General features: G+C 33.0%; 1 protein-coding gene across 1 annotated transcript; it reads right to left on the reverse strand.

Annotated features, from left to right (window-relative positions):
- Positions 1–212: 212 nt before the first annotated feature.
- Ddc (aromatic-L-amino-acid decarboxylase) lies at positions 213–15,621 on the reverse strand. Its single transcript, XM_076305098.1, has 11 exons — positions 15,467–15,621; positions 10,819–10,908; positions 10,297–10,417; positions 9,911–10,024; positions 9,492–9,611; positions 8,930–9,059; positions 6,164–6,312; positions 5,602–5,713; positions 5,321–5,529; positions 4,589–4,789; positions 213–3,924 (listed from the first exon to the last, which is right to left on the reverse strand). The coding sequence occupies exons 2-11, from the start codon at positions 10,896–10,898 to the stop codon at positions 3,718–3,720; spliced, it is 1,443 nt and encodes a 480-aa protein (XP_076161213.1). The 5' UTR covers positions 10,899–10,908; positions 15,467–15,621; the 3' UTR covers positions 213–3,717.
- Positions 15,622–15,731: the final 110 nt, after the last annotated feature.

Consider the following 15,731-nt stretch of genomic DNA (forward strand, 5'->3'; position numbering starts at 1 on the left):
ATTTAAAGATTTTTTTCTTGTTGCTACAAGGAGATTTAATCTTAAACACAGTATTAAACTTATCCGAATGGTCGTCAAATACTTGTCAAAATTTACTTTAAACGATCACATATTTATTTTAAAATTCCAATTAACAGTTACTTAGTTTTAGTTGAAGTACTTCTGACAGTATCTCAGTTAAATTAGAATTGTCACACACAGTGATAATCGAATCAGCTATAATACATTCTTTATTGAAGCCACATTACTATACCGTCGAAGGTACTCTGACAGACATTTTGAACATTTATATATCATATAATACACACATATGTTCGCCATAAACAGTAACTGTTCGGAGCAAGTCAAATGAAAAATTGAAATAAATGTTCATACATCGATACAGCAGGTACGTAAATACATATGGTTATACATATCCTTCTATTACTTTCCGTTGGTCCCGTTTAACAGCAATCCGTGTTATTTCACCGAGAAAACGTTCTTACTTTTTACACATTAATAATGATAACCATTAGTTACATTCACTGTTTTTTAAATGTTACATTATTACCTTCCACGTACTTACTTTGACTGAAAATTATTTGTTATTATGGCTTCTATGTATAGAGTTCGATATATTTTTTGATAAAAAAATATATCGTCTTCAATCATTAAAATTGTACAAATATATTTATATACTGTTCGTATTATAAATACAAAAGTGCAGAATCGTAACTAGTGCGTATGAAATGGCTAATATTTGTTTAATTTAAACATCTTTAAGAACGTTTACTCGTTTCTTAGACCAAACCGCGCAAAGTAATTCTAGATCTATTTATTGTCCCAGTTGCAGCACTACTTTACATTAAAAATGCCATAAGTGTATCCGAGGCAACAAACGATTGGTTTGAGAGACCAATATTATTGGACGTTGACATCAATCGAACATTGCCAATTAAATAATTCGTAAAATCTTTCATTACGCATCTATGGGAAATATCTTCTAAATTGAAACATTCTCACTTAACAAAAATACTTGACCTTTCTGTTTTAAAATGGTGAAAATGGTAACACAGCTAGAATATAGAACTTCTACAATTTTTAATTTAAACATCGATGAATAAACATTATTCTTTTACCTTCCAATAATTGTAAATTTTAATTTTGCGTAAAATAAATTGACAAATTTCCCCATTACACGTGTAAATAAAAATCAAAACCAGTCTAGCGAAATTGTAATATTTACAATAGTAGTGTGAAGTATATAAGCAGTACTTCAATTCTATAAAATAATACAGTTGAAAATGATAGATTGTTATAGATCTCATTGCAATTCGCCTAAGGACGAATAGTTAATTTTACTCACGAGACAGTATATATGTATGTACAATTTTGTTCGAGATAATTGAAGGCCAACAATTTTGAATTTTAAACATTAAAATAATATCGACATTTATAGGAATCTCGACTGGTCTATAGTAAAATGAAATTGTTGTACCCCGAGTACGATCATGGCAAATAAATACAAAGATGGTTTGTTTAGAAGAGGAAGACAAAGATACATTGTATACATTATACTTACAACTAACTATATAACTTTCGGTTTTCTATATTTAATAGATGCGACTTTCAACATAGAAAGTCTCGAGAAATTATTCAATAGTGCTATTAAGGAGAAATATATTAAAAATCAGTGTAATACTGCCCATGATTGTGTTACTTAAATTTAAAACATATTGCTTCACCTTCCTTGTTACAACAATTGCATTCTACATATCAATAAATTAATATAAGTTGAATAAAATTCTGTTTTTAGTGATCAATATATAATATCTACGTCCAAGTATCACTGTTTAGAGACGTATATTCAATATTAAGAAACAAAAAAAGAATCCTGTTAAGTAGAATAAGAAAAAAAAAGAAAAAATTTAAAAAGAATTTCTTTTGTAGCTACTTGAATTTTTACACGTACTCGTTTTCATTCGATCTCGAATATTTTTATATTAATTTAGCTAATACTAGTAAATCATAAATAAATACACTTTGTATAAATAATGAAGAAAAGAAGAGAATAAATGTTACCGACGCGCTGCCATTAATTTTGAGCGTATAATATCGTCGATTAAATATTCTTATTTTCATTTATAACTAAAATACTTTTTTGTAGAACAAGCTGACTATAATGAAAATAATAATAAATCGAATCAATCAGTAAATTTACTGATATAAATTTCTCTGATATAAATCGAATCTATGAATCGGACAATGTTTTATGCAATTTTCTATAAATGTGTATACAACTCAGTTTGTAATCTAATCCAAAAATCTACTAACGTTTTATACAATATTGTCTTCCATACATATGCTGGGACATTATTTATGCTGCGAATGTACTACAGAATACTTTAACAGTTATTTTATTTGCACAGAACGCTCACTTCATTGATTGCTTTTCCTCAGAATACTTGATAAGTATTTATTTAAAAAAATTATATTATAAAAAGTTTTCATCGATATGAAATGGAATATTGGTAAACAAAACTTTTCATGAACTCTTATACTTTTTGCAGCATACCTTACGAACAAAGTATTCAGAAGAAAGTATAATGAATACATACTCTAGGTTGGTCTGTGTAATCTAATAAATGATTGAAGATTGTTTCATCAAAAACAAATATTTACTTAATTCGATATTCAAATTTTAGTACGGAAATAAATAATACAAACATTTTTACGAAGAAACTAGGAGCAGTTCTGTTTAACAAATCTTAAAACAATCTTCTATAGTCTTTCCATAACTTACACATATGCGTAAGTTCCTTTTTTCTATGAGACAGTCTGCATTCGTAAATTGGCAATGCACAATGTATATCCACTACATTGTTTACAACACAATCGAATTCAGCAATAACATTTAGAACAATTCGTCTCTTGTATTACATTCGATACTATGTCCAATATCTACATTATAACTACACAGATTCAACATGAATATAATATTGCACGTAATGCCGTGTACTTTTGCTTAAAAGTTAATGGGTAAATGAAAAAATTCTGTCATGCTTCTATCAACAATATACACGAGATAATTACGTAAATGAGAATAATGGAAGATAGAAGAACCGTTCATTGAATTCATCGGATTTCAATGCTCAGAATTGGCAGAATTTTCGCAGATACCCAGTATTTAGCGTAAATTATACGCATGCCAACAATTATGCAATAAAATTGCAAAAGACGAACTCGTGCACGATGGCTTATACGCCACTCAAAGCGATTCAATGGGTTTGGAGGACGTTCAGCTACGCATTGGAAAAAGCAGCACGTGGTACTGCATTTACACGAAATACGAGTTCGTCCGGATGAAACAACACTTGAAGAACGATCTTTGGCATTTTATGAGAACATTCTTAATCTTCTACAGAAGATTAGCGCACGAATAATGCAAATTACGAGAAAGTATATTTCGCTACATATAAAAAGCAAATTTCACGATCGTTACGTCTCATATATTTTTACGAACCTATTGTATTCAAGGACGAATAAATAATTTTGTAATTCTAAATTGGTTTACAACGGATATATCGGAAACAATCGTACTACTTTTTTTCAGCGAGATACGTAGGACAGATCCCTCGTTCTTCCAGGATTGCTAAAACATCAACTAAATAGAAGCTAGGATTGATTGCAGGTTGCAGGTGCCAAGGATCTACAACCGCGGGCTATCTGAGCCCGCCATCACTTAGAGACCGATTGTTCCTCAAGGATCTCCGCGGCTCTGAGCTTTATCTCTTTCCAGGAACTTTGTATGTCCTTGCTCTCGCTGTACCGCGAGCAAATCGCGAATCGCAGAAAATACATGTCGTTTATCTTGGACGGCACCAGATGAATATTTCCGGCGGCATTTATTTTTTTGTATAGAGACTCGTTCATGTCGTTCGAACCCTGTGGATGATTTCGAACATGATTAATGGGTGTCTTATACTTTGGTACTGATTCTCACTTATTTAAAAATTATTAGGAAATAAACCTGTAGTATAAGTTTAAAATTTTTTAAATTCATTTTTTAAAATTTTGTATCTTTTTTTTAAATTAAATTTAAAAAAATATTTTAAATTAAAAATTTTCAAACTATTTAGAAACCGAATTTCGATTAGATAAAATCGATAGTAATATTTGCTACAGAGTGGCTAATTATTTTTATACATTGAATTCTCTGATATTGATTTCAAGTAAACAATTTGTACGTGGCTGGAACAAATATATCAGGTTCGTTTGTATCATTCGTGTTCTGTGGATACGGTTTCATACGCGATCAATGGGTGTCTTACATTTTAGATACGTGAGTTATTTTAAAATTATTAAGGAATAAAGTCTGAATGATATGATTTGCGATAAATAATATTTGCGACGAAAGAGTCAATTATTCTATTAAATTGTTGAAACAATTTTTAGCTTTAAAGTAAATAATTTCTACGTCATTTAAATAAATATATCAGATTTCATAGACGAAATGTTCATTTCATGCGACGTTTCTTTGTCAACATGAATTGTAAGGAGAGTAGTTCATGTTTTCTTCTTTTTTTTTGTCTTGTGAAAAATTATTTACCTTCAATCTGAAACAAACGAGTCCCAGTATTACTTCTGCAACAACTTCGAACCGAGGATCCGCAAGAACCAATGCCTCGAATTCGTGAGCTTGGGCGACGTGATTTCTGATGTATTGCTGAAGATTCTCAACGCCATAAATTCTCAAAACGAACCAGAGTTTCAACGCCCTAAATCTGCGTCCCAGTGGAATTTGCCAATGCTGAAAAGAAATATACATATACACTTTTTCTTTCATTATATTAGCGATTAAAAATGGATAACGGATTTACGTGCAAAAATTCAGCGATGTATGATCGCACATAAATACGTTTTCTATTTAATTTCTTAGATGGAAATAAATTTATTTGGAATTTAACATTTATCCAACGGGAGTTAATTTATTACAAAATTGTTATTTTCGTTTACGATAAACATAACGCTTCCACTATTGTCTCTAAATTTCAAGATTCTACTAAATCGCTAAATATAAAATATGGCTTGTATTTAACACACCAATGTGTTCAATTCTTATAAAATTTTCCTAAAATTGTTAACAAATATTCTAGTAAAGATGAAACATGGATACTTGAAATACAATTGCGAGATAAAAGTATACGCGCTTTCGTTTAAACAGTATTTACGTTTTCAAGCTAATAAGATAATAAGATAGTATTTAATTGCCACAATAAGATAATATTATCGCTATACAATATCAGAAATGGTAAAAATGTTTAGTAGAGCGTAAAATTACCCTGTAATCTGGAGCAGATCCCTGCATATCGTGTTTCAGGTACAATGGATCGACATTGAAGGCGTTGATAACGTAAGTTGGATCTTTCAGCCACATAGTTGAACAATCAAAGGTAACCAGCATCCACTTGTGTGGATTGAAGTTGAACGAATCGGCCAATTCGATACCCTTCATTAAGTACCGAAATTCGGGGCAAATAAAAGCGGAACCTGAAAGAGAATTACCAAAAGATTTATACGAAGTCAATTTTTAGAAATTAATTCGAGTTTCGATGGACTCACCAGCGTAAGCTGCGTCGACGTGCAACCAAATGTTTTCACGATTTGCAACAACACCCATTTCATCGAGACGATCGAACGCGCACGAGCAAGTTGTCCCTAAAGTCGCAACAGCCTATAAAAATGTAAAGAGTTTAATTTTATACTCGTTACGTGGTGAAACAATGAATCTCCGTTCAGAAATAAAATCTGAAAGGAAGAATTGGTTTTAAAGAAACCAGTTTGAACTTTAGTCAACTGAAGCGGTTAAAAGCTCGAACATGTTGCGTAAGTTAGACAAACGATAGAATCATGTTACCATAATGCATTTTCTAGACTTTGGTTATTGATTCAAGCTTTAAATTGTCCAGAAATATGATACCGTAATGGTTTCCATAGTGTATTTAACGGAAAGTTAGTTCACGCGAAATGATTTAGTAGCAAAGTCAATATTTTATATAGTTGAACGATTTTAAGGTGATGCCAAACTTCTTTTATAATTGGACGATAAAGGACGATATTAAATTTTATCGAACGAATTTTATTGTAGCGGAATTATAATACTTTGAATTAATCTAGAACTTACGTAGAATGGAATTAGTCCTTGCTCTTTGTCTTTACGAATGGCTTCCCCAAGTGTATCACCGCGAAGTTTGTATTTCGAATCTGCTTCCAACAACCGGAACTTTACGCCTCCCAGGAGTCCAGCTCGTTCTACAGAACTGTGAGCTTGAGCTGAAATAATAGACAAGCAACCGAATGAATTTATTCTCCGTTTTGCTGTTAGGTATACGAGATTACTCCACTGCCACTTTTTGTAATATTTACTCTAATATATGGTAATGTAGATATAATAAGATAAATTAAAATCAATAGAAAGTGGATCAAAAAAGTGTTATGAGATACGTCACATTCCTTTTCGTGCAACAACAGAAAAGAAGTAATGAAAGTACTGTGAACATCTCTAACGAAAACTATTTAAAACGAATAATAATGTGTCGCGATACAAATGAAAAAGTAAATATCTAAGAATAAGAGAGTAAGTCTAAGAATAGTTAAAAATAGATAAAAGAAGTGAGAACAAGTAAATCATACCTCAAATTGTTTTATTAGAAACATTATAATTTTTTAAAATAATTTTTTTAACAAGTCCTGTTATTTTTAAATTATTACTGATTATAACGAATACTACAAATATTTGTATATAAATTGTAAGTCATGTTTTTAATCGATTTTGCTCTAAGTTTCAATGAATCGTTATTGTAAACGTAGTTGTCGTTACAAATTCTATTTGATTTTAATTTTTAATTATTAAAATTTAGAAGAAAACGAAAACAAAATAAGCTCCAATAGGATCGAAACTACTTGTGTTAATAACCATTAACAGTTATACTCTTCGTTCATAGTTCTATAATTTACCCACTTCTTTGTTTCAACAAGAATAATAGAAGCATTACAATCTTTTAAATACCAATCTATTGGTCTAAATGTTTCGTGATAAATTACAGAATTGCCGCCAGTTTGGTCCCACTTTTTCCAATTTCTGACAAACAATAGGTAGCTGCAGCAGCAATCATTTTAAGAGCGATTGTCAATAAATGCAGATTTTCGATAAAGAAGAATTGTAATCTCACGGGACACCGAAGCTCTCTCTCTCTCTCCCACTCTCTCTCTTTTATGAATGCAACGACAAGTTATGCGTACAAAGTATCCCGTACAATAGAGTACCAAGGGTCAAGGTAATACTATACTTTTTCATGAATTCACGTGAATTTCGAGCGAGGTTTTATTTTCGAGAACATCGATTTCAAGCATTTGTGGAACACGCGTGCGATTGATTTGACACGCCTGTTGAATACTAGTTATTTCTGCTTGTGTCGGTGTTTGTACTTACTGATCGTGGTATCATTTTATCCGTTTTCGAGCAATTTTACTATCTTCTAACTACCTAACATAAATTAACACGATATCATCAACATCGATGTTTACGAACATCGACAAACTAAGAATAGTGAGTATTGTACGAACACGTTAGCTAAGACGTACTCGATCGTTGAAAACGTATTTCAAGAATTTTCGAAATCGATTTTCTCAAGAAGGGAGCCTTGTACGAAAAATGTTGTTTCACATTTTTCATTTACTTTTTCATGAAAAATCAGTCTGTGCCCGTTTGTGCTTTATTTTTTTTCGAACATTCGGTATATCGAGAGAAAATTATAAAATCCTTTTGTACGGCGGTAACTTTCTGGGATTCGACGTGGCCGGCAGACAGAAGTGGCAAGAGGAGTTCGGACTAGCCGAGGGGGTGTTCGAGGGTGGTCGGGTTGGAATAACTCGAGTGGTTATTACGCGTTGCTATGGTGACAAAGTGCTGGCTGATGAAGTGCTGCAACCCCATACTCGCCCTGTCAATCTACCTCCGGTTCGCGTACCTTTGTCAAATGTTAAAGAGCGCCGGCCAACGTCATCGTTAATCTTGTTTACGGGGAATCAGGGTCGAGCACGCGCTCGAATTTCTACTCGTCTAACGGTTAATCCTTTCGTTATTTTTATTTTTCTTTCTATTTTTCTTTTTTCTTTCTAGTCTTCACTAAATGACAAAGGACAATTGCTTAACTATTAACACCAAGAACAATTTTCTTTATTAATTACGTTTTAGTGATGTTTGCAGATCATTTACTCATGTTATATTTCTTCGGGAAATATAAAACTATAATAATTTCAATTATAGGTAATTATGTGAGTAAGTAATGAATTTGAAAAATTATTGTGCAACAAGATTATTTGGAAGAATGTTTGTCAATGGAATATAGTCAATTCACTGCTGCGTATTATAACGGATAACTAATTAATTATAATGGCTTCTTGTATATAGAGCAAAATAGATTAACCCAATAATATTCAAGGTGATCTGCAAAGTTTAATAGAGCAATTGAATTTTTTTCAATGAGACGATTAATTGAACATTTTCAAAATACACTCTTGATCTTATTTTAGCATATTTTTAGAAATAATATGATTATGAAATATAGAGGACACTTCACGTGATTCCGTGTTATTAATGTTTCGTTTCATGTAAGAACCTTTTTCATTTTTATAATTGGTTTCGTAAATACATCCATTGTTTACTTAAGAAACGATAAAATGACTTTGATCCGCACTGAGTTGGTCTATTTTAAATAGACCACGGTGAAATTTTTTCACGCCAAGTCAATGAATATTTACACAATTTTTTAACGGATTTGTAACGAATCTAATTATTAAATTTACCAAGAGAATATACTAACAATATACTATTTTAGATAATAAAAATTCAATACATTTTGAATTATGCGTGATGAATAGTACATACCGGAACTATAAGCGACTAGTTTTCCCACAATTTCGTTGTCGGTCCAGTCTGGATGCTGTTCCTTGACCTGCCTTATTTTTCTAGCCTTAGCACCAAGTAGTGCGACTAAAGTAGCTTCACTCGCAGTTCCCTATAAAATAAAATCAATGTTCGACTGTGATTTACGAACAGTTAATGAGTTACTTTCTGAGCCACTTATTAAATATTAATCCATTACAGATATAAGTGAACTTTGAATAACAATTAAAGACGTTCAAGAAAGGTATGAGAGTTTCAAGTATTGTATCGTAATAAAAGAATCTTAAATGTCTTAATGAGAAAATATAAAATGAATAAAATGCATGAATATTGGAAGCATGCATCCATCCAGATAAAAATTTTTCCTATAATACAAATTTCCTATAAATTTTACGTCTGAATCGCGTATATCTCGAATGCGCGCGAGTTCCAACGGACTCAATTTTTATATTATTATATTATTCATTTAATTCGCGTTATGTCTCGAAATTCATGATAAACACTTATGTTACGTGAATCGCACGTAAAGGTATTAAGTGATTACCTGAATAACACCACCACCCTTTCCGCCGCTACAGGCTAAAAATTCCTTTGGTAGATCTAACATTTTTCCTAACCAGTCCAACATTATTACTTCTAGCTCGGTGCAAGCTGGACTCGCAATCTGCAGAGAAAATTGAACGATTCTTTTTATTTCCACTAAGATCAATATAATTCTATAGGATCCAGCTATTAGTTACATATTAAGTACTGCATTTGCACTGTGCACAATTACAATTACTTAAGAAAAGGGCGAAAATGTAATTTGAAATATCAAAGACAAAATAAAAATTGTACACTTCTATTATATATTAATAACAAGGGAAATGAATTAACAGAGTAGATATTACGAAAGAGCGTAACATATTACACATATTATGAACAGCATACGTATATTAGATTAATATTTATGTCAGTTCTTACCCAAGTGAATCCAATGCAAGCAATAGCACCGCTGAGCATATCAGCAACAATACCTGGATACGATTGGGCTGTAGGAAAATATGCATGAAATCTTGGGCTCTGCCAATGGGTGACCTATAAAGAAATTTGTGTTCTGCATTACAAATTTCATATCCACGACATTTTTAGTCCCAAAGAAAAAGAAACAATTCGAATGTTGTGCAACGATAATAAATGTTGGTGATCAGAGATCTAATCAAAACGTACGTACATTATTGTTACAGTTTGTATCTTAAGTACTAAGATATCTAATATATATTTGTTTTACGACTATCATCGTACAGTGTAAAATTAACGACCGCATGAATACTTATAAATCTTTGTAATATATTCTATTTCGTACTTACACCTGGCATTATTACTCTTTCAATGTCCGCCATGATATCTTTCCAACTTTCTGACGTTTGTGGAGCCTCGGATGGCAAAAGTGGCTTCATATAACCTGGTTGAACTGTTGGCAACACTCTCCTGCAATTATTTGGTATCATATCAAACGTTATTTCTAGCATGTGGAACTGCTGTTTTTTCTGTGTGAAAAATTAGTTTATATCTATGTATTCCATTCTTTTAAGTGTATTAATCGCGGAAGAATATTACAAAAATTTTAGTTTAATAGATCGTACTGTCTGAAACAGTTTAATTGGGGTAGGTGTTTAATACTTTACTTTCATGTAAAACGAAAAGTGCTTAGATTCGTTAGAAAGACCGTTTTCTATATATTTTTTATTTTTTTTTTGTTTGTCTTTTTTATCATAAGGAGTATAGGGTCTTCTGATTAATCCCTGAATGCTTCGATCAAATAATACGTAAGAAAACACCGGAGGACGGTGAAACAGGATACAGTGATAACAATGGATAAAAAGATTCACCTGTCCCTGATATTCTCTAAATAATTAGTAATGTATTCCGCCATTTCCTTGGCAAAATCCTTGAAATTGTCTGGATCCATTTCTCGTTTCCTGTAACATTTCAGCATTCGATTAATAAATATTCAAAACTCGCGTATACTTATGCAGTACGAATGTTTCGTGCAATTGTGCCAGTAAATATGTTACCACTTTACTTTAATTACGAGTAACCATGATAAACTATATTCAAAGATAATATACAAAGAGAATCTCTTTTGTGATTGGATTTGAGTATGATAAAATGATTTTTGTTTCGTTATAAACGTAGAATGCACCTAAATGCTAATCAAAATGCTAACCAACAAATACTAATTTAATCGATACAATTTTCTATCGTCAGACTTTAGCTGAAAATAACTTTGAAATTCGTTCATCCGGCTTACACTTAGTCTTCTTTTAGTAGCATAATGGCTCCATATAAACGTAATTTAACACCTAATACAGCATACGAATAGATCTCTCTCTTCAGCGATTGTTAGTGCCGCAGGTTCTAATGAAAGATTCAATCGCTTCTGTAACAACTGCTTAATATAGTTTGTGACAATAAACCCGATTGAATTATCCTTCGAAATTGTATTACACTTTGTAAAATTCGGAAGCTCATAATGCAAAGGAAAGGAACAATAGAGGGAATGAAATTTTCAAAAAATACGAGACAATGAAATTTCAAGGAAATGAAAAGTTTAGGGTCAATAGAAATTAATTAACGAAATAGCGTGTCATGAGAAACGAATAAATCAGAGGTCGTGCTTTATGTGATGGTGATCGACTTAAGAAATTCGTGAATTGATAGACAGATAAAGTTCATCGACCTGAATAAATTTCAAGCTCTGCAATATACTGCTCTTATTGCATCATGAGTGCAGAAACGTACTGGAAGAATGAACAAACTGACGCTGATCTCTATTGAGTTTTCATCGAATACTTATCTTTTCGAGTTACAACGTTTATGTATCGCTGGTAGCGTTCTACGCGAACGTTACAATCATCGGCAAGAGTAGCCTTCTCAATGTGGGTCTTGAGAATCGAGGTAGGAGGCACTGACACGTGTCTCTTTGCTGGATAACGAGAAAGAGAGGGAGAGGGGGAGATTTGATCTATACATAATGATCTGCAGTTTCCATCGCAAGTGGAGACAAGTTAACTCGTGAAGGAACAATGACCATGACTCATTTTTGTGAAGCTGGTTTCGTTCGATTCCTTTCCCCTTGGTGACTTCTAACAGACGGTTTTCCGAAGCCCGATCGCATAACTGATTTGTCGTGAGAATTTTTGAAAGAGTGTAAAATAAGTGGTTGCAGAAATATGACGCAATCCTCGCAAAACCGAGACATTTCCAACATTTATTTCGGTGCTTTATCAACGACGAATTGATTTAAATTTAATACTGATCAATGACAAAGAACTGAACAAATTTTGTAAAATAATTTAAACATTGACATATCACAACTGATCGTACCAAAAATGTGATTTTTCAAATACCATTATTCCAATTGTAAATTCTCTTAGTGTATGATTAATTTATACTCTCGCAAAATTTATTTCGTAATTCCACCAAATAAATGATCTTCCAGAGTTTGTAACTAAAAAATTATTCTATGATGCAAAGTTGAATGTACAGTTAACAAAGATATAGTAAGTCCGAAAGATATAATCAATATTCTTGTCAAAATCCTTTATGGTTCGTGTCTTAAAAATATAAGTTAAATAATTACTTTAAACGGAAATTAGTTTCAAGTTTTTTTTTCTAAGCAAAAAATAACATTAAACGGTAAAATTAAACAAGTACAAAGTTAATAAGATTAATATTACGTAACTCTGATGCAATAAGAAATTAATCGTTCGGTAGTAGCACTACCAAACTATTTTCGTGTTGCAGTTTAGCGAAACTATTAAAGAATATTCTCAAACTTTTCTGTATCCCCAATTCGATTGCATCAATAATCAATTAAGAGGAAGAAAATGATCAAAGATTTATAATGAATTCTCGAACGTCAAAGAAAGCAGGGATCCCATCGGGGATTCCCCTGATCGTGTCTCTGACGTCAACGATACTCAGAATCAGAAATGCAACGATCACTTGCTGAAGTACCATTTCAGGTTATCGAACTTCTAACACAGAGGAGAGTGTACAATACTTTCACGTGTGCATGTATAATCTGTTATTGTATCAAGAAATGATACTTGGAAATAGTCCAGAATTCCGTCAAGAAAAAGAAGTTGCCTTTGTTTCTAGGAGATATTACAGGAGGCGTTGCAAGGATTCTACGTAGACATAGGTGCATAGGTGAAGCCAATCTGTTTTTCATCTCAGCACGATATTTTGCAAGTAGGTACTTAATCCTCGTTTAAAAAATGTCACGATTAATTCCAAATATTTGACCGAATATTGCATTTATTGTTTGATGTTTACTTTGTTGCAATGAAACTTAATTCTACACTAATTTCTATTTGTAATTTAAAATATTATTTAACTAGCGTTTAAAAATATATCAACATGTAAAAATGTAAAAACTCGAAGAATTATCGTTCGTTTTAGAATCTATTTTATACGAACGAAAAGTAGACTTTCTTTTAACGTTCCGAGATATTTCATAATATCTTCGCAATATTTGGTCTAGATCGACCATGACCGGTTATCATTTCTTTAAATCATGCTACGATCGAACAAGGTCGCAGTTATTATGTTCTTATAAAGGAATCGAGATCTTTTTGTCTTTTTTTTCCAAGTTACCCAACCAGAATTACTCAACTCTTCCACCTTTCAATTCTTAATTACTCCGAATTTATTTCGTTTATACCACCATTTTAAAATTGAATAAAAGGTAAACACTTCACGAAGACTCTGGGATTTATAACTTCGTATTTTCACATTTACGAGACTCGTCCTGATCTTCCCGATGCAAATGTTCTCATTGCTTTTACTCGTATAATTTATACAGGATCTCTTGCAGTAGTATCATTAAAAACACTAATATTCCTCACAGAGAACACAAACGGATATTTACACCGATTGCATTAACATAAATTGCAGTACAGTTTACTTTGTTAACAATTATATCAAATAATCCACATTACCATTCGAACACCCAAGTTATCTGATCAGGTTTTAATCTATTTACGAAATGAATAAAATGGACGAAAGCGAAAGGAATACTCTTGGCCACGTTGCCGAAAGAGCGAAAGGAACCTCTTTTACTTGTAACTGTTGCATTCGTGAAAATAGAAAACGTATCGCCGCTGGTGTTAATGTAAACCTACACGAATTTGCATAATTCGATGCGAGTTTCAGCAATGCAGCTCTTTATCACGCAACATCGTTTATCTCGAGGTTATTAATGTTCGCACATTATAAGTTTCATACGTAAGAGGCATTTACATTATCTCGGTAACATTTTTCAATTCTCCGAACGAGTCGTATCAAATGTTAACAACATAGATGAATCGTAGACGAGCATAAGCATGGGATTACGTGGATATTTTCGTCGTTTGTATTTATCTATTTCAAGTAAATAAGTGAAAAGAATGGTTAGTTGGCTGGTTAACTCTGGTACACCTTGTAACAGTTATTTGTGATGAAACACCAATTGTATGACGTGCATAGTTACTCTAAAAGTAGAGTTGGAACAGAATGCAACAGATAAAAGTCAATCTCCGAGATTATCTCTGAAGTACACAACAATTTGTAATTGCTCAATCGAATGTTTAAGTTCGATGTAATTATTATATTACTTTTCCTTTCTCCTTGACATATAAAAATTCTTTGTGCCGAATATACCCTACTCTAATTATTATTAATAAATCGATTCGAGTGTCTACAATTGTTTTAGATAATAAAATGACGTAACAGTGCAGATTGTATTAATTGCTTTGTGTTCAAGGGACACAAGAGTTTGAAATTGCTCTACAGGAGAACTGAGATTCATTTTGATTGATCGACTCGTTTATTCAGACTTAATCTCACGACAAAAACGATCAAACCTGTTCAACGTTGGTTTCGAATCACCTAATGTGTTCTCGAAAATATTTTCTAACTTAATTGTTTGTCGAATTTCGAAATAAAACTTTTTGAATGTATCCTATTGGAAGTATACTTTTTAAACCCGATACTGTGGGGTTATCTTTCTCGACTATTGAACAAGTTGTCACATAACGCACCGGTTTTATTTTCAAATGCTATCGGACAGTCATCATACCATACAGTGCCCCGCGATGAGTAGAACAACAACCTAGGGTAGTTCTACCTACAAAAGTAAATCGGAAACGTAAAATAAAAGTGTTTCCCACTGCGAGTCGCTTTCGAAAAAATTGTCTTCGGAGCTGATTGGGGCACTCGCGCGTTTCGCTAAAATTCAATCGAACGAATCCCGCTGCAAGCGTCCCGCACATTTGGATTACATGGATACACGTATGAGATATTTACAGGTCAAGCGCGCGTAACTCTCGTCTTTTCGAACACGATTTCTTGGTAAACAGTGTAAAAAAGAAAAAAAAAAGAAACCCAGAACGTTATTCTACGTTTTCGGTTTATTTTCGCGCGTAGAACACCCTGTACATTATTCCTCGTCTCGCGACGCGATAAAGGCTAATGTGAACGCAACGAACGTACCAGGATTCGACGTTTCACGGTGAACGGCGTGGTTGCTTGACAGTTGCGGTATCCACGTGGATCCGGCTAGCGTAATGCGATCCGTCGAGAGAGATCCGCGAGCGTGTCCGAGCGATCCACGGTCCACGAGTGTCAGTGTGAGATTTAACGTCTCGTGTCCGCGTCGCCGCGCTTTATGTACCGCCCCACCATCCGACACTACGATCGGCGGTTGTCGGCTCCTCCGAGCGGACCCTTTCGACCGACTGTGATTACGACTTGCGCA

The sequence above is a fragment of the Ptiloglossa arizonensis genome, chromosome 2 (genome assembly GCF_051014685.1).
Source record: "Ptiloglossa arizonensis isolate GNS036 chromosome 2, iyPtiAriz1_principal, whole genome shotgun sequence".
Taxonomy (NCBI): domain Eukaryota; kingdom Metazoa; phylum Arthropoda; class Insecta; order Hymenoptera; family Colletidae; genus Ptiloglossa; species Ptiloglossa arizonensis.

What these genes read in the sequence shown, in the direction of transcription:
- Ddc (XM_076305098.1), bottom strand. Translation starts at nt 10,898, where the DNA reads ATGGATCCAGACAATTTCAAGGATTTTGCCAAGGAAATGGCGGAATAC. An exon ending in AAAGAGTAATAATGCCAGGT is followed by an intron (nt 10,025 to 10,296) that starts GTAAGTACGAAA and finishes ATTTCTTTATAG; the next exon opens with GTCACCCATTGGCAGAGCCC. An exon ending in TCGTTTGTTTCAGATTGAAG is followed by an intron (nt 3,925 to 4,588) that starts GTAAATAATTTT and finishes AATCATCCACAG; the next exon opens with GGTTCGAACGACATGAACGA.